Raw genomic sequence first — 18,940 nt, 5'->3', positions numbered from 1 at the left:
GTGGAGTTACCATTCAAGTCCCCAGGGAGGGAGATTTATAATAATGGCAGTATACCAGGTCATTGCATGTTGCCTTATCAGCATAAAATAGTAACTAAGTCTTACTCTCTCAGCATAATGTCCCATTGAATTTTCTTTGCTTTACTGACCAACAAGGACAAACATATCTGGATGAATACTTTTAACATAAATTAATAATGAGGTTTCATCAATAAGTTTCTAGCAGCTATCACATTTACCTTTCTATTTCTTGAAATATTCTATGGATTGGGAAAGCAGTTACTGAGAACAGGAGAATCATCAGAGTCTGTGTTAGGGCTTGAGAAAGGGGTCTTTGGTTTCTTCATTTGTTTCTAGATTTTGAGAATGTGTAATGATAAGACATGGTCATGTCTTAACTCTTAAGGGGCTTACAACTTAGTGGGAGAGACAGAAAATTGACAATGCTGCAGATTGGTGCTGGCCGATAGTAGCCACTGGCCACGGGTGGTTATTGAGCACTTGGATGTGGCTAGTGAGACTGAATAACTCAAGTTTTAATTTTAATTATTTATTATAAGTTAAATATGAAAACTGATGCTGGATTCATTTATTGGGGAACTTTGGAGAATGTTTGGAATAATTTGGATATATAAATCTACTTTTTCAACTGTACATTTTAAGAAATCAAAATATAGATAAAGTGTTTCTGATGAAAATTTAGGACCTGAATTGAGATGTACTGTAAAATACACACTGGATTTTGAAGATAGTCCAAAAATATAAAATATCTCAGTAATTTGTGTGCTGATTATATGGTGAAGTAATAATATTTTGGATACATTGTGTTAAATATATTATTGTAATTCATTTTATCTCTCTTTTTTTAACCCTTTTAATGTAGCTAGTAGAAAAAATTACATACCTGGTTCATGTTATATTTCTATTAGATAGTGATGCTCTAGATGCACAGGAAGCCTATGAATTCTGCCTTTGGGGAATAGGGGAACATTTCAAAGAGTTTGAATCAGTTCTTTATGGTTTTGAGTGTGGTTTGGTGATTGGGAACGGGTTATCTCAGAAGGATAAAGTAAAGATTTGAAGGTCTGGGAGGAAAATGGTATGCATTAATAATAGAATTATGAGTAGTATGGGAATTTTGGAACAAAGAATATAGGGAGAATGGCAATAAATGAGGCAGAAAAGATTGAGACTAGAGTACTTAAGAGCCACAGTTCTCTTTCAAGGTCTTTGGACTTATTTTATAGTTAATGAAATTTTCATTGATGTTTTTAAGCAGATGAGTAACAATATCAGATATGTGCTTTTAGAGAAACTAGTGGTACCATGGAGGATCAACTGGATGAGGCAAAGAAATGGGGGCAGTAGACCCCATAGGTGATTTTAGTTATTCAGCAAAAGATGGACTAAGGCAGTTTATCTTGGGATAAGAGAGGAAGAAATTCAAGATATATTAGGATAGAGAATTAGTAGTACTTTGTTGGGGTAAAGAGAGGAGATACAGATGACTTTGAGAGATAGCTGCTTGAGGAGTTTATGATACTATTATTTGAATTAGTGACTCCTGTAGGGTAGTATGTTATGGAAGAAGGTTGAGGCAGAGGATGTAGTGAGTTTGAGGTACATGTGGAATATTCATGCTGGTAGGTCTTTCAGAATACATGTCGGTAGCTTGGGGAGAGGAGGGTGTTTGAGGGAGAGATTTTGGTTTTATTGAAGCAATAGAATTTAGGTAATAGATTTCCCAGGAGACTATAAAAACAGAAGTAGGGAGTTAATTTTAGTGTGTGGATTTCATGATAGATTATTTAGTTATATAAAAATAATTTTCACTCAGGAACTTATTGAGTGCCAATTTGTGCAAGTGCTATACTAGGTTCTGAAGATGAAGAGACAAACAAAACAAATGTTTCTGCCTTAAAGAGAATGAAGTTCTAGAAGGAAAGGCAGACAAGTAAATCTGGGATTAGAGTTTAGTGTCGTAAGTACTATGATGAGCTGTAGAGAAGTAAGGCTGAGGAAAGGATGAGTGTGAGGGCATGAAAGAAAAGGAGACTAGAGAGATATGGGCTCGATCTTGAAGGGGAAATTTGTCATTTGTTCCCTTTTTGGCAAATCTTTTGCCTGTAATAAACTTCCTAATTGTGCACTCCCATGACTCTCTATGTGCTGGTTCCTATTAGTTCCTTCATTCCTTTTCACTGTGGTGTCTGTCACCTCTTCTCTGTCAACCCTCTAGATACAGATAGTCTTTACCAGTGGTTTTAGTTTATAGCATGGCACGATTGCTGCAATAATCTGCTTGCAGCTGTTATTGAGGGTTGGTAGCAGAGAGAAGACTTCATCAGTATGTTTGTGTATGGCTTTTTAGAAACAAGCATTTGTCAGACATCACAGCTTTTCTACCTGGTACCTGCTTTATTATTATCTTTGTCAGGGGAGGTGGGAGAAATGGTGGCAGATCTGTGACAGGGTAAAGAGACTGTTCAGGCTGTTGGCCAAGGTGATAAAAGGAGAAGGGGAGGACAGAAGCAAGCCGTAAGGTGACAGCTAAGTCTTAGCATATGAACACAAGGTAAGGTAACCAACCCTGTAGTAATAGAGCACCCTTGAGTTGCAATAACTAGAAAATCACCTGAAAAAAAAAAATCAGTAAGGAAAATCATGTGTTTGCCATCAAAACTGATGTCTATTAAAGATACCATGATAACGAATTCACTTAGTTACCAGGTGTGTTTCCTTATTCAAAGGTTGTTTTCCGTATTTCTGTGTTATATCCGAAGAACAATAAAGTGTTGCATGTGCTTGAAGTGCCCTTCACCACTCTCTTGACTTGCTTCTATTTTACTTTAAAGATCATGTTAAACATCTGTTGTGAACCTTTTTCTGCATGCTGTGTCTCACCTCCTATCCCTGTTTAGCACTGGGTTTTTCTGTGCTTCTAGAGCATCCTGTACACTTCTCTCTGCAGCAGTTAGCTGTGTCATTAGAGTAGTTTTGTCTTCTTTACTAGGCTATTGGCTCCTCGAGGACAGGGACTGTCCTATTTTCATCTACTGCCCAGCTCATAATTAGTACTTAAATGTTAGTTAAGTAAGTAAACCATGAAAATATCAGTGTACTCTATAGAGCTTGAAATCTCAATGCAGTCATGCTTTAGACAGAAACATTAGAATTTGTAAGTTTTTGTTTTCAAAATTATTAAACAAAGGGTAGTGTATGTTTTTTCCCCTAAAATTTGGCTTTAAATGACTTTCTTTTAGAAAGTTATATTTTTCAGGTAATATTGATCATGTAATTTTTAGTTGTGAAACTAAACAAAATTTGTTTGTGAACTAAAACCAATTTTAGTCCTGTTTTGGCTGAGCATTGTCCCATTGACAAATTTTTGCTTTTTGTACTCTGTTAACTGGCCCAATGTTATAATTTATATAACTACACAATTTATTATATAAAAATTATGGCTGGGTGCCGTGGCTCAGCCTGGAATCCCAGCACTTTGGGAGGCTGAGGCGGGTGAATCATCTGAGGTTGGGAGTTCGAGAGCAGCCTGGCCAACATGGAGAAACCCAGTCTCTACTAAAAATACAAAATTAGCTGGGTGGGGTGGCGCATGCCTGTAATCCCAGCTACTCAGGAGGCTGAGGCAGGAGAATTCGCTTGAACGCAGGAGGCGGAGGTTGCAGTGAGCTGAAATGGCACCATTGCACTCCAGCCTGGGCAATGAGAGCGAGATTCTATCTCAAAAAAAAAAAAAAAAAAAAAAAGAAAGAAATTATGGTAAAGGAAACTTTGTTTAAGCAGCTAAATTACAAAAATACATAAATGTCTTTTTCTGTATATGGTTTAAAATAGGATTAAAAAAATAAGTTCAGCTTTAGAGCCTGATACTATCAGGCTACCAAACATTTATGGTAAATGTTTTTTTCCATAAGTCTAAATCAAAGGTATGATTATAGGCTGTAGGGATTTATACTATTCAGTAATATAAATATAATTCTGTACTTGTAGTAAGGTAGATACCTAGGTATTAATACTAAGTAGCATGTGCTGATTAAGAAGCAAGAGGTGTAGCTCCTTAGTATGGATTCTGCCATTCTCAGAAGTTTATTATAGAAGCAATTCTGAACTAATGTCAAAAGTAAAAAGAGGACAAATCTCAGTATTTTTTGGTATTAAAAAAAGTAACAATGCAGAAGGAATCTGAGTTTAAAGTTACCTTCTTATATATATGGTTCCCCAATTTTTCTTTCCAGTGGATAATGGGAGGATTATTTTAGTCTATCTATAGATAAAGTAGAACAGGCCAAGTCTTTTTTTAAATATGAAATTAGGTCATGTGCAGAGGTACTGGTCCCAATTCAGTTGTTAATTAATGACAGATATAACCCATAAAATTAACTTTGTTTTTTTTGGGGGAAGGGGGTGGTATTTGTTTTTTTGTTTTTGAGACAGAGTCTCGCTCTGTCACCCAGGCTGGAGTGCAGTGGTGTAGTCTTGGCTCACTGCAATCTCCACCTCCCAGGTTCACGAAATTCTCCTGCCTCAGCCTCCCAAGTAACTGGGATTACAGGTGCCCACCACCACGCCTGGCTAATATTTGTATTTTTAGTAGAGACAGGGTTTCACCATGTTGGCCAGGCTAGTCTTGAATTTCTGACCTCAGGTGATCTGCCTGCCTCAGCCTCCTGAAGTGTTGGCATTACAGGCATGAGCCACGGTGCCTGGCCTGTTTTTTTTTTTTTTAAAGTATGAAAATTCCATTTATTTTTGTTGGTGACAATTCATGAACAAGGTTCTTATAAATGTTAGAAAGCTAATTTTTATTTGACTCATATATTGGAAGTACTTATATCTTACTGCTTATTCATTTTAACTCTGATTTATCTGCAGAGTAACAGCAAATGGTGGTATGGACTTAAGAATTGTCTTTCAGTATTTATGTTTTTATAATAAAAATGTATTGGGCTGAAGAGGTTAGTTTGCCCTAAGCCCACTCAGGAACATTGACTTTTGAATAATAATGAACATAAATATCACATAGAGTACTTAAAAATATGTATTTTTTGAGACAGGGTCTGACTCTGAAACCTAGGCTAGAGTGCAGTGGCTCACTGCAGCCTTGACCTCCTGGACTCAAGTCATCCTCTCACCTCAGCCTCCCAAGTAGCAGGGACCACAGGCGTGTGCTACCGTGCCTGGCTAATTATTTTTTATTTTTTGTAGAGACAGGGTCTCTGTGTTGCCCAGGCTGGTCTTGAACTACTGGGCTCAAGTGATCTTCCCGCCTCAACCTCCCAAGGTGCTGAGATTAGAGGTGTAAATCACCACACCTGGCCCCAAAATATAAATTATTGACTAACCCCCGGCCACTATCACCACTTGCCACCCCCAGTAACTCTGGAATGTGGCCCAAGAATTTTAATAAGCAACCTCAGGTGATTCTGATGACCCATTGACTTCCTGTGAAGAAACACTAGTTTCTATAGGGTCAATATTATTGTTGTCACTTTCGTAAGTCTGGTGGACTAGGCAAGGGCCTATCCTGCCCCACATCCTTGTCCCCTCAAACCCTAAAGGTGATCATTCTCATTATAATAAAATTGGGAAATAAATCACATAGAAAAAAACATATATAATACTAATATCCAGAGAAAACTGATAATGTTTTAGTTTTTCTTTATGCTTTAAAATTTAATTGGAATTTCATTGTATTGTTTTATCTTCTGCTTTTCTTAGTTGCCCTTATACATTTTTTTTTCCTGGACCTGCTGATGGCAGATCATGCAGATTTTTTTTTTTTTAGATGGAGTCTTGCTCTGTCACCCAGGCTGGAGTGCACTGGCGCCATCTTGGCTTACTGCAACCTCCACCTCCAGGGTTCGAGTGATTCTCCTGTCTCAGCCTCCTAAATAGCTGGGATTACGTGCGCACCACCACACCCAGCTAATTTTTGTATTTTTAGTAGAGATGGGGTTTCGCCATGTTGGCCAGGCTGGTCTTGAACTCCTGACCTCAGATGATCTGCCCTCCTTGGCCTCCCAAAGTGCTGGGATTACAGGTGTGAGCCACTGTGCCTGGCCAGATTTTTTTTTTTTTAAATCAGAAATCATTCATAGCATTTTCACTGCTAGTATTAATATTGCCTCATCTGTTGAGTCATGATTTGCTTAACCATTTTTCTGTTGTTAAATGTTTAAGGTTGTTTCTGATTTATTTCTTATAAGTAACACTGGAATGAACTTCTTTGTTAGGAAGGCGTTTTTTCTGTCTTTAGGAATTTTCTTCCCTTTGTTCAAGGGTCTAAAAATATTTTTTTAAAACTCTTGAAACATACTGCCAAACTTTTCCGAAAAGGTTCTGCTGATTAAAGTTACCAGCAGTAAACTAGAGTTGTTACATCCCACCTTCACCAGCATTGAGTGTATTTGTTAAAAAAACATATTTTTGGTTCGCTGGAAAAGACAATGCATTATTACTTAACCATCCCTTGTTGTAGTTAAATATATATTTTGTGCATATGTAAAAATTAGTTTGGTATTTTATGCTAAGTATTTTTTATGCCAAGAACCTATATTTTCAAGCTTGAGGAAAATTGTTGGTAATCAATCAGTGTTAATTCCCTTGAATTTTTCAGTGGTTTAGGCAATAATAAACATGTGCACTCTCTTTTTGCCAGAGATCAGAGTATTTCACAAATACGGAGTCCTCGTCTATTCTTTTCTCATACACTTTGAAAATTGAAGATTTAAGCTGATTTTAAGTATGGAACTAATTCATTAAGAAAACAAGGTTCTTCGGGAGGTGGAGGCTGCAGTGAGCTGAGATCGCACCATTGCACTCCAACCTGGGTGACAGGGCAAGACTCCATCTCAAAAAAAAAAACAACAAAAAAAAGAAAACAAGGTTCTTAATTCTACTAGAAACTAACTTTTTACCTTTCATTGTCAATAAACCTAATTATCTGTGCTTCTACTTAGAATTACTGTTAAATCTCTAGATTTCAAACATAATTCCACCTGTTTCTTGGTTTATCAGTTTTGAAGAATGCCATCCAACTTTAGATTCCCCGATTTTTAAAAATTAGGGGCTGGGCACGGTGGCTCACGCCTGTAATCCCAGCATTTTGGGAGGCCGAGGCGGGTGGATCACCTGAGGTCAGGAGTTTGAGACCAGCCTGACCAACGTGGAGAAATCCTGTCTCTACTAAAAAAATATAAAATTAGCCAGGCATGGTGGCTCACGCCTATAATCCCAGCTACTCAGGAGGCTGAGGCAGGAGAATCGCTTGAACCAGGGAGGCAGAGGTTGTGGTGATCCGAGACTGTGCCATTGCACTCCAGCCTGGGCAACAAGAGCGAAAGTCTTGAGACCAAAAAAAAAAAAATTAACATTTCCTTCAACTTTTTCTCTTCTCATTGTATCATGTTTATAATTATTTCCATTTCTTGTATTATTCCCAGTGTTTGTCCTGTTCATTCACCGAGATTGCTAGACTCTGGATTTCCACTTGCTGGGCTGATTCCTGCAAACCACTTCCGGCACAAAGCTTGGGAGTGGTAGGATTCACCTTGTTTGTTTCTCTCAAAGATTACAGTCTGCAGCTGCTTGTTGTACAATGCCTCACAATACTTGTTTTCTGTATTTTACTCGCTTTCTAGTTTATGGCAGGAAAGTAGTTTCAGATCCTCCTCATGGCTGGTAGCTGAAGTCTTTAAAAACTTCTTAATTGCTGAATTGAGTGATTCTTTCAGAGTCCCTGTATTGAAATCTTTGAATTTGATACTGTCGAGTTTCTCTTCTTTTGAAATTTTCCTTCTTGACTTTCAAATGCTACTCTTTCCTGGTAGACCTTCTACTTCTAACTTTCCTTTCTGCCTCCTTCACTTAGTCTGGTTCTTTAGTTATGTTCATTGCAATAATAATTATTATAATAACAATAGAAGTCACTATGCGAGATCATGTGCTGACTTTAAACTTATGTTCTCATTTTAATTCATAAAGCAACAGCTTAGTATTTTCCAGGGTTCTCTTTTCATCCCACACTCACTCTGTATGCTTTTATATGTTATTGACCCCACCTGTATATTAATGACTTTTGTATTTTTAGCCCTGATTTTTTTTTTTTTTTTGAGACGGAGTCTTGCTCAGTTGCCCAAGCTGGAGTGCAGCGTCACGATCTTGGCTCACTGCAAGCTCCGCCTCCTGGGTTCACGCCATTCTCCTGCCTCAGCCTCCCGAGTAGCTGGGACTACAGGTGCCCACCACCACACCTGGCTAATTTTTTTTGTATTTTTAGTAGAGATGGGGTTTCGCCATGTTAGCCAGGATGGTCTCGATCTCCTGACCTCGTGATCCACCGGCCTCGGCCTCCCAAATTGCTGGGATTACAGGCGTGAGCCACCGCGCCCGACCAGCCCTGATTTTTGTAAATTGGGAACTGAATTCCCAATTTATATAACCAACAATCTGTTACCATTTCCACTTGGGTTTTCAAAAGACTTATCAACCTAATGCAATGTAAATGTAACTCCTGTTTGCCCTTCTCTTTCCATTCTTTTCTTCATCTTGACATTAACTGTAGTAAAACTACACACACGGTAAAACAAACTGTACTTCACATAAGCAAACATACAACCTGTATGTTAATTTAACCTTTTGATTGTTTCTTGAATCTGTCCCTGCTTCTGCATTCCTACTGTCTTGTCCTATTGCAGCTCTTTTCACCTTCTGTCTGTACTACTGTACCAACCTCCTAGTTGCATCTCTCTAAAATCCGTAGTATTTTAAAAATTTAAATCAGAATGCACTTCCTGGCTTAATCTTCAGTAGTTTCCTAAATGCTTCTGGATGTTTGCTTTGCAACATGACCTTCAAACTCTCTGTGCTGTCACTTGCTTTTCCTTAGGCCTTTCACTTGCTGCTCCTTTTACATACTCTGTATGTCAGCATCATTCCCTGAAAGTACCATGCTGTTTTTCCTAGCTTTTGTTCTTGCTCCCTGCTGTTTCCCCAGCTTTTACCGGGCTAACTCCTGTTTATTTATTTCTAAGGCTTAGTCACTTGTTTCCAGGTCTCTTCCTTTTTGCTCCCACAGTGTCCCATGTGTAGCTCTAGCATTGTGTCTATTATTATCATGTTTCACTTTCCTTTACCATGTTACGAGGTTCTGGAAGGCAAGGAAATTTTAAATTCATAATTTGTAGCCTAATCACCTAGCTTGAGTACATGATGCTCAATTCATTTGTCAATAGTTTGTATCTTAAAAAGGGACACAACTGTCCATCATTTTTTCAAAACTAGAAGCATGGATGTTTTCTTAGTTTCCTCTCTTTATCACATCTCACTGGTTCCAAGTCCCTAATTTTCCTTTTTTGGAGGAGATATGTGTTTGCCTACATTTGTTCTTGTTTGTCATTAGTTTGTTTATTCATTCAACAAATTACATTAAGTGCTCCTGTGTACTGGGCAGTGTACTGAATATTGCATGCCAAATATTGCATTGTATTTATGGAATCTATAGGTTAATTTTTGGAGAATTAGCATGTTTATGAAGTTGGTTTTATTTTCCATTTAGGAACAAGGGTTTATCTATTGAAGTTTAATTTTAGGTACCTGAGGAAGGTTTTACAAATATTCTTACTTGATTTTGTACATTTCTTTTAAGGCTTATTTGTAAGTGTTAGTTTTTTTCCTATTATGAATGAGATTTTTTTGTTGTTATATTTTCTAATTTGTCATTGCTTATGTATGGGAAACTGACTAGATGATCAAAAATCTGGCCAATTCATGAAACTCTTTTAGTAGTTTTTGTGGATTTGGGTTTTCAACTGTTGGTTATTTCAGTGACAAATGACAGTTTCTTTTTTCTTTTACGTATTTTATGAGTTTAATTCATTTTTTGTATCTTAGCACAAATCCAGTACAGTGTTGAGTAGAGCAATTATACTTGGCACTTAGTTATAAGTGAGATATGTTTACAGTGTTCTTCTACTTAATTCTTCCCTGTTCTTTCAAAATTATGTTAACCTTATAGACCATAACATACTTCAATTTTAATCTTTAATGAAAGAACTTATTGTCTTGTCGATTGTGATGTTTACTTTAAATACTAATAATTTTTAAAAGTCAAATTAAGGAAGTGTCACCTGTTCCTATCTTGCTAAGAGTTATATCCTGAATCTGTGTTGAATTTTATCAGATGCTTTCTTGGTGTCTGTAGAGATGATGGTGTTTATCTATGAATCTAAAGAATTACAATATGAGATTTCCTAAAGACAGACTTTCTTAATATCTGTGCTTGTTTCATTTAATGTAGTGCTAGATTTCTAATGTTTTATTTAGGATATTTTCTTCCATATTTATAAGTGAGATATGTTACAGTGTTCTTCTATTTAATTCTTCTCTGCTCTTGTTTCAGAATTATGCTAGCCTTATAGATTGTGCCGAAGGCCAGTTCCGGTTTTTCTAGCTGGAAGAACTTTAAAAATTTAAACTGTTTAAACAACAGGAATTAATTGTTTGTTGAAGATTTAGTAGAGTTTGTTCATAAACATCATTTAGAAAATGGCTGTTTCTTAGCATCTTTATTTCCCCAAGTTCTAGTCAAGTATCAGGAGCAAAGTAAGAACTTCTTTAATATTGGTTGAATAAATATTCTCTAGATATTCTACCTTCTGACACATGATTTAACATATAGAATTTTTATATTAACAATATATTTTCATCAGAGAAAACACATTCACTAGGATATGGAATTAATCTGAAGGAGAAATGATATCTGTCTCCATGGATAGATTTTCTTCATAGAAAGATGTTGTTTAGTGATAAATTTGAAGCTAACATTTTAAGGAAAATAGTCGAATTTGCATCATTGAATATAGTACATGTATAACTACCATGTGTAAGAAGACCAAAAGTGACTATTTCACAAACATGTATTTGTGTTTGGGTTATTTTTACTGTTTTCACAGTTAGAGCTTATTCTGTAATTTAAACTCACAAACATTATAGACAAATATTTTTAGAAGTTAAAGCACTTTAATTTCAATAAAACTAATTCAGTGTTTCCATTCACATTCTTCTTTTCAAATTCAGTATTTTAAAGCATTCATGAAACTCTAGTTACATTTCAGAAGTAATTGAACATCTGAATATAATTCTAGGATTTATAGGGAAAAGCAGTGATTCCTCAACTAGGGCCAGTTTTGCCCCCAAGGGACATTCATCAGTGTCTGGAGGCTTTTCAGTTGTCACATCGGAGGCGTGTGTGTGTGTGTGTCAGTGTGTGTCTGTGTGTGTGTGCGTGTGTGTGTGTTGTGTGTGTGCATGCGCCACTGTCATCTGGTGGGTAGAGGTCAGGGAAGCTGATAAACATCCCACAGTGCAGAGGATAGCCCTCACAACAAATAACTTTGTGTCTCAAAATGTCACTGGTGCTAGGGTTAAGAAATTCTGCTGTAAAAGGAAGATATATAGAGAAATACAAATACTAATATAAGCAGGTGTTCTCAGATGTGTTTTTTTTTTCTTCAGCAACTGAAGTTCTGTGTAACCTAATGCAATTTACAGTGCCCTTATACAAAGGGTATGAAGTAGCTTGCTCGTGACTGACATCTAGTGAGATATTTAAAAATAAAAAATAAAGCTGTAGCTAAACATTAAACATGTAAATCAGAGTTACTACTAATTCTTACTTTTCTACTGTTAGGAAATTCACAAATAAGGAAGCTAGGAAGAGATTAAATGATTTGTTTATAGCCTCTGAGAAATTATACCTGAGAAGGAATAGAATGTAGTAAATTCTTAGCTTAAGTATTATTCCTCTTTTATGTTTCACTTATGTTCCTGATTTAATGTTAGAGCTTAGAATATGAAATCTTTCTTTTGATAATTTTCATAATAAAAGCTGTGCTACTCATATGTAAAACTTTTTATATTTTAAAATACTGCCTAAAATCATAGAATTTGAGAGCCAAAGAAAACGTTGGTGGTTTAGTGCAATTCCCTCATTTCTTGAGATAAAAAAAAAAATTTCACTTTCAGAGAAGTAAAGTGATCTTACCCAATATCATACAACTTGTTAGTGCCAGATCTTGAATTAGAACCCACAGCTCTTGGCTGTTCATCACGTTGTTTCAGGTAAAGGAAAGTGTTATGCATACTTCGGATTCGGTTTGAAGCTTTTATTTATTTTTCAATGAAACTATGAATCTTAAAACTGTTAAGTTATTATTTCCTTAGAATATATTCACCTGTATATATGTTTTAAAATGAGAGTATTATGTTTATAAATCTCCTGTTTCATTTAATTTTGACTTAAATGTTATACCAGTTTAAACATGAAATTTAAAAATGTTTATTTCACAGGCAACCACACCTCCAAATCAAGGAAGGCCAGATTCTCCTGTCTATGCTAATCTTCAAGAACTGAAAATATCCCAGTCTGCTCTTCCCCCACTTCCTGGGAGCCCGGCAATTCAGATTAATGGAGAATGGGAAACTCATAAAGACAGCTCAGGGCGTTGCTATTACTATAACAGAGGAACACAGGAAAGAACTTGGAAACCTCCTCGTTGGACTAGGGATGCAAGCATCAGCAAAGGAGATTTCCAAAATCCAGGGGATCAAGAGGTATGAGTAATTAAGGAATCAACTGCAAGTTACCAGATTTTCTCTTTTCATTATTCAGAAAGCAAAGAAGTAAATAGTTTTGTTTCTTACTGTCAGCATGTTAAAACATGTGAATCTCTAAGATCATTAAAAATTCTTTCCAAGCTTTACTAATATTAATGCTAGCTACTTTCTAATCTCTGACTAATGCACAGCTGCTAACCTGACAGTGTGCGTCCTAGTTCCAGAACTGGGTTTAAGTTGTCTAGTGCCAGTGCACTCCCTTATGTCTTAGAAGATACTATTTCAGTTGTTACTGCACAAGCCAATGATATTTTAAGTTAAATTTAATTCAGTTTTTTAAGAGGTGGAGTCTAGCTCTGTTGCCCAGGCTGGAGAGCACTGGTGCAATGATATCTCACTGTAGCCTCAAACTCTTGGGCTTAAGCGATCCTCCCACTTTAGCCTCACTGGTAGCTGGGAGTGCAGGCACATGCCACTGGCTGATTTAAAAAATTTTTTTTTGTAGAGATGGGGTCTTGCCGCCTGACTTCAAGTAGTCCCCCTGTCTCAGCCTTCCAAAGTGCTAGGATTACAGGCGTGAGCTACTGCACCTGGCTGTCCAGTGACATTTTTTTAGAAAAAAATAGAAAATATGTGATGTGACCCAGCAAAATAAATAGAAATAATGTATTTCTCTATTGGCTTAGTATGGCTACCAGACTACTTCCCATTTTTTCTCTTTGTCAGTCAGCGGTACAAGACCATTGTTTTACTTATATATGAGGGAAATAATTATAATTCCTTTGCTACAATTGAATCATTCTGTTAAGTCTAACAACTCACTTTAAAATCATTATTTTCTCTAACAAGTGTCTGTACTCTTTTTCTCCTTCTGGTTTCACCTTCCTCCATACCTCTTGCAGGATGGTGCAGTAAATTGGCCAGCTGTGTTTTAGAAACACTTATCTCAGTATTCTGGCAAGAGGCCTTGGGATTATTTAAACGTACAGGAGTAACTTGGTAGGACTGATAGAATAGAGTGAAATCCTGCCATTTGGTAGGTTGGAGTCCCTCCACCTGCATAGGACATCCTGCTCTTATAGAAAGCAGCTAGCTCATACAAATAAAAGCAAGCTTCAGGTAGATAGGAGCTAGAAAAATCAGGGAACACATCTTGTATTTAGCAGACTCCCAAAAGCTTTTTGTAGTTAATAACTCCCTTCTTGTCCCATTTTTCAGTTGGTTTATTTATAGCTTTAGTTTGGTAATAATTTGTGTTTTTAGTGTTCAAGTGAGAGCAAAAATAGAAAAATTGTTCGTGTTTAACTATAACAAGAAAGGAAAATTTGGCTGGGCACGGTGGCTCATGCCTGTAATTCTAGCACTTTGGGAGGCGGATCACTTGAGGTCAGGGGTTCGAAACCAGCCTGGACAACATGGTGAAACCCTGTCTCTAAATTAGCCGGGCGTGATGTCGGGCACCTGTAATCCCAGCTACTTGGAAGGCTGAGGCAGGAGAATCGCTTGAACCTGGGAGGCAGAGACTGCAGTGAACCGAGATTGCGCCACTGCACTCCAGTCTGGGCAACAGAGTGAGATTCCATCTCAAAAAAAAAAAAAAAAGGAAAATTTTATTTGAATTGTACATTAGAAAGATTTGAAAATAAGCTATCCAGTGTATCAATAATAAAGTAAAATTTTCCAATTTTGGAGAATTAGGAAAAAGACTAAATTATAGACTAAAAGAATTTAAAGTATACATAGGAACTTTTAACATGTTTCTTAGCTATTTTAGTAAATAGATGGGAGTGACTTGTATACAGGGTCTCAATTTACATTACTGGTCTCTATACAGATTGTATGAAGGTTAATATTTCCAAAGTGGCTGGAGCACATCTTCCGGTGACTTCTTGAGAAAAGTTGTGTATGGGAGGTAAAATGGAAACTATGTGTGTATGAAAATATCTGTCTTCTCCTCTCATATTTAATTGATAGTATTCCTGGGTATAGAATTCTAGGATGGAAATTATTTTCTCTCACAATTGTGAGGCATTTGAACTTTAATGGGTATCTGGGTCAGTCCCTCTTTGGGGACTCTCCAGTGTTAGACCCATTAGGTCTTTCCTTTTGGCCTAATTAGAATGTCCACAGATGTCTTTAGGTCTCCTGCCTATACACAGTAAGGGCTGTCTGTGTCTTGGTGTTGGCATTCATTTTGCACGTGGTCCCTTAGTCTCCCTTCTTTCTCTTGGTACCCATGTTCCTATTGTGTCTATTGTCACCCAACTCAGAATCTTAGTATTTTTCTCTTCTCAGAGGGAATAACTCTCCATATGTCTGCTGGGGTAGGGATGGGCTGCACACCTAGCAGCCAGGTATGTAGAAGGAGATTCTGGCATTTTTAATCCTTATTTTAGTACCACTGCTTTCACTCCCCAGTTTCACAGGTACCTGATAACTGTCAGTTGCTGAGCCAGTTGCAGATTCTGTTCCGTAAGCTTGTCGGGTTTATTTTCCGCTACTCTCCTTTGTCTGCACCATACTGGTTTAGATTCTACTTTCTTCTGTGTAGGTAATTCAGGTTTTTTGTTCATCTGCTTGACTGTTGTTCTCCCTGTTGTTGTGGATTTACATCATTTTAAGCACATTTCGCTGTTGTGATTTTAGTGGGGTTTGAGAGGGAGCAACTGTTGGCTCTTCTGTCTTAACACAGAAGCTTATTATTTTAGTTGTTACCCTAGAACAATCATTCATAGTAGGGCTGATTTCGCCTTTCAGGGACATTTGGTAAAGTCCGAAGACTTGTTTTGGTTGTCACAATGGGGGACGTGCTACTGACCTCTAGTGGGTAGAGGCCAGAGATGCCGCCGAGGCAGGATCTTGTTATGTTGCCCAGGATAGACTCAACGCTCAAACTCCTGGGCTCAAGCAGCCCTTTTGCCTCAACTTCCCCGGTAGCTGGTACTACAAGTATGGGCCACCATGCCCAGCTTTAGCATGCGTAGTTAGTCTATGCATAGTCTAAAGTTAATCACTATCTTGTTCCTTGAAGCCATATAGGATCTATGTGTGCTGTTGTGCTGTTGCTGTCGTATGTTGTATTTCAATTTTTAGCCCCTTTGTTGTTGTTGTACATGACTCTTAAAATTAATCCTGATTTTTACCACCTTCTTTTCTCACATTTTCTTCTTCTGTCATAAATATGAGCCTTTTTTGGCAGGAGACAGGGTTTTGCTCTGTTGTCGAGGCTGGAGTACAGTGCTGTGGTCATAGCTCTCACTGTAGTCTCAAACTCCTGCACTCAGCCATCCTCCTGCCTCAGACTCCCAGGTAGCTGGGACTACAAGCGTGAACCACCATGCCTGGCTAATTTTTTAATTTTTTGTAGCTATGGGGTATCACTGTGTTGACCAGGCTGGTCTTGAACTCCTGGGCTCAAATGATCCTCCCACCTTGGCCTCCTGAAGTGCTGGGATTACAGGCATGAGCCACTGTGCCCAGCCATAAGTACATGCTTTTAAATTCCTTCGTGAGGGTCTGTTAGTAATAGAATCTTAGTTTTTGTCTGAAAATTTATTTTACTTTTACTTTTACCTTTGAAGAACATGGGTATATAGTTCTAAGCTGACTGTTTACTTGTTTGTTTTTTCCTTGTTCATTGAAGATTTTATTCTCATATTTTCCAGCTTCCATTGTTGATGCTGAAAATTCAGATGTCAATCTGATTGTCTTTTCTTCAAGCGTAGTTTGTCTCTTTTTGTTGGCAGCTTTAAAGATCATGTGTCTATATTTTTACTGTGATGTAGCTGGGTAAAGGTATTTTTATTTTCTGCGAGGGCTTTATTGGGATTTCTGAATTTGAGGAGTCCTGTCTTTGATCAATTCTGGAAAATTCTTAGCTATATCTGAATATAGGCTCGCCCCCATATTCTCTTTCTTCTTATTCTAGAACCTTGATTAGATGAATGTTTAATCTCACACTGTTCATCCATGTCTCTCTCTGCCTCATTTTCAGTATTTCAAGATCCAGCTTCTATTTGGTATTTTTCTCTGTGTATACCTTCATTTGATGTTAAGTCAGTCCTTGAATTGTAAAAAAGTATTTTTTTTATTTGTTTAGGGGAGTTTCCCGATATCACTACTTTGAAAAGTTTTAAACCTTCAAAAATTTAAAAGAACAGTACAGTGAACATTATATGCCATGTACCATTCCTCTAGATTTACCAGTGGTTAAAATTTTGCCACGTTTGCTTTATTTCTTTCTCTCCCTTCACCTGCCCAAACACATACACACATGTGCGTATGAGTGATTTGAAGCAGATAATATGTTTTATTCCCTAAGTATAAGGACATGTTCTGGCAAAACCACAATACATTTATCATACCCAAGACATATAATATTAGTATGTTATTTCATACATGGCTAATATTCATTGTTTTTCAGTTGTCAAGTAATATTCTTTATAGTTTTTTTTCCTGCAATGAAGGATCCAGTGAAGATTATATGTTGCATTTATTTGTTGTATCTCTAGTCTTGTTTTCTATTTTTTGTTAGTTTCTATGTATAACGTTTTAGAGAGTCTGATTATACTGTTTTTCTGCTGACTCTTACTCAGGGTGTTTTGAGAGTGTATCTGTTTTAATGTGAGGTTATAGTTCTTGGAAATTCATAAGTAGGAAGTCTTTAATGCTGGGGTTGAAGGTGGGTTCCTTCAGAGGTGAGTCTCTTCTGATGGTTGCCTAGAGAAACTATGAATATTTAAAAGTACATCTTTAGCTTTAGTTTTTACAAGCCAGCCAGGTAGTATTAATAGTAATTTGGATTTCATGAAGACTCTTGTGGCTGGAAAGTCCCCTTATTTTCCCCAATTATTGGGGTAAATTTCTATGATGTTCCTAGTGTGGAATAAAGGAGCAAAATTTGTTAATGGTTCACCCATAATTTGTGGGTATAATTCTTTGGCGTTCCCAGCTCTGTATTGTGGGATAGCCTTTTAGACTTCCTGCTTTTGGTAATCCTGAGTTCAGTTCTCTAACACTCCTGCGTGGTCTTGAAAACTAACATTTTAGTTTGGGGTCTGGCAAATGTCTTCAAGAAGAAAGCTGGTCTTTTTTCTTCTGCTTGACTCTCTTGATTCTTGTTTCCACTTAGCTTTTGACCTCTGAGTATTTCTTAATTAACCTTTTGTTCATAGATTATTTAAAAAAAGATTTATGTAACATTTTCAACTGTTTCTGTTCAGATGATGAATTGGGATACCTACCTGCCATTCTTCTATGAATGGAACATCTACCATAGCCCCCTCATGTTTGTACTAGGATACATTTGCTGCAGAATCATCCCAAAGTTACTGAATTCGTTACACCTTTGAATGGAGTTATTAGGTATAGAATAGTTAACATCTATAGAATGCTTGCTAAAAATAATCTTAACTTTTACTTATCTGCCATTAAACAACTATTTTCCAGTGGAAGGTATAGTATAAAACACATGAAGATATTGGAGGTTACTTTTCATGGTAGAAGAGAACATCATATTTACTGTGCAAAATTTGGAAAATTATGATGAGAATTTTGTTAGCTAGAAAGTCATATCTTTGAAAAATTGATTCTGTGATTTTGTTTCTTAAATTAATTTTACTAATTCAGTTTCCCTTTTTCTGTTTCTAAAAATTTTACCGCACTCTTCTTGTCTATGAGCTTGCATTTTAAGTTGCCTCAATTAAATAAAAATAAACTCCTGATTTTTGAATTAGGTTTTCAATGTTTAAAAAATGTTTCTGTTGTAAAACATATATAATTCACTTTATGCAGTGCTTCTGTAAAGCTATGTTTTTGTGAACATATAAATATTAGGCTCTTAGTGCCTTTAACTACAATCTTGAGAATCTACCTATCTTAGTGTTTCAGACCAAATTATGTTGATAGAAAATATAGTCTGAATGAGTAAGTTTTACTTGCCGAAAGTATTTTACCTAGAGGTGATAGGAAGAGTCATTTGCACATGAGTGCTAACCTAATAAATGATTTTTAAATGAATGACTTTTAAGTGCAGAAAGCAAATTGCCATTTAGTCATATTATGGTGCCTCTTGTCAGTAGGCATCGAAAGTTTCTAAATTTTCCCGGTCTTCTAATTCGCTTCTCTCATGTGTCTGCAGTTTATCATATCATGTGTGCCTGTATTACCTTATTTTCTCTTCCCCCTCCCCTTCCCCTCCCCTCCTCTCCCTCCCTTCCTCCCCCTCCCTTCCCCTCCTTTTCGCCCCCTCCTTTCCTCCCCCTCCCTTCCTCCCCCTTCGCCTTTCCCTCTTCTATCCTCTCCC

At 37.0% G+C, this 18,940-nt stretch overlaps 1 protein-coding gene across 14 annotated transcripts in view; it reads left to right on the top strand.

The window, feature by feature from the left end:
- The window catches only part of ARHGAP12 (Rho GTPase activating protein 12), a 128,347-nt gene that overhangs the window by 60,628 nt on the left and 48,779 nt on the right, over positions 1-18,940 (top strand). For all 14 annotated transcript variants that reach the window (XM_009245242.4, XM_063727268.1, XM_063727267.1 and 11 more), the window contains exon 4: positions 12,370-12,633. In XM_009245242.4, coding sequence (XP_009243517.2) covers positions 12,370-12,633 — 264 coding nt within the window. The remainder of the gene's footprint in view (positions 1-12,369; positions 12,634-18,940) is intronic.

This window comes from Pongo abelii, chromosome 8, assembly GCF_028885655.2.
Source record: "Pongo abelii isolate AG06213 chromosome 8, NHGRI_mPonAbe1-v2.0_pri, whole genome shotgun sequence".
NCBI classification, from domain to species: domain Eukaryota; kingdom Metazoa; phylum Chordata; class Mammalia; order Primates; family Hominidae; genus Pongo; species Pongo abelii.
This window is presented reverse-complemented; position numbering and strand designations above follow the sequence as displayed.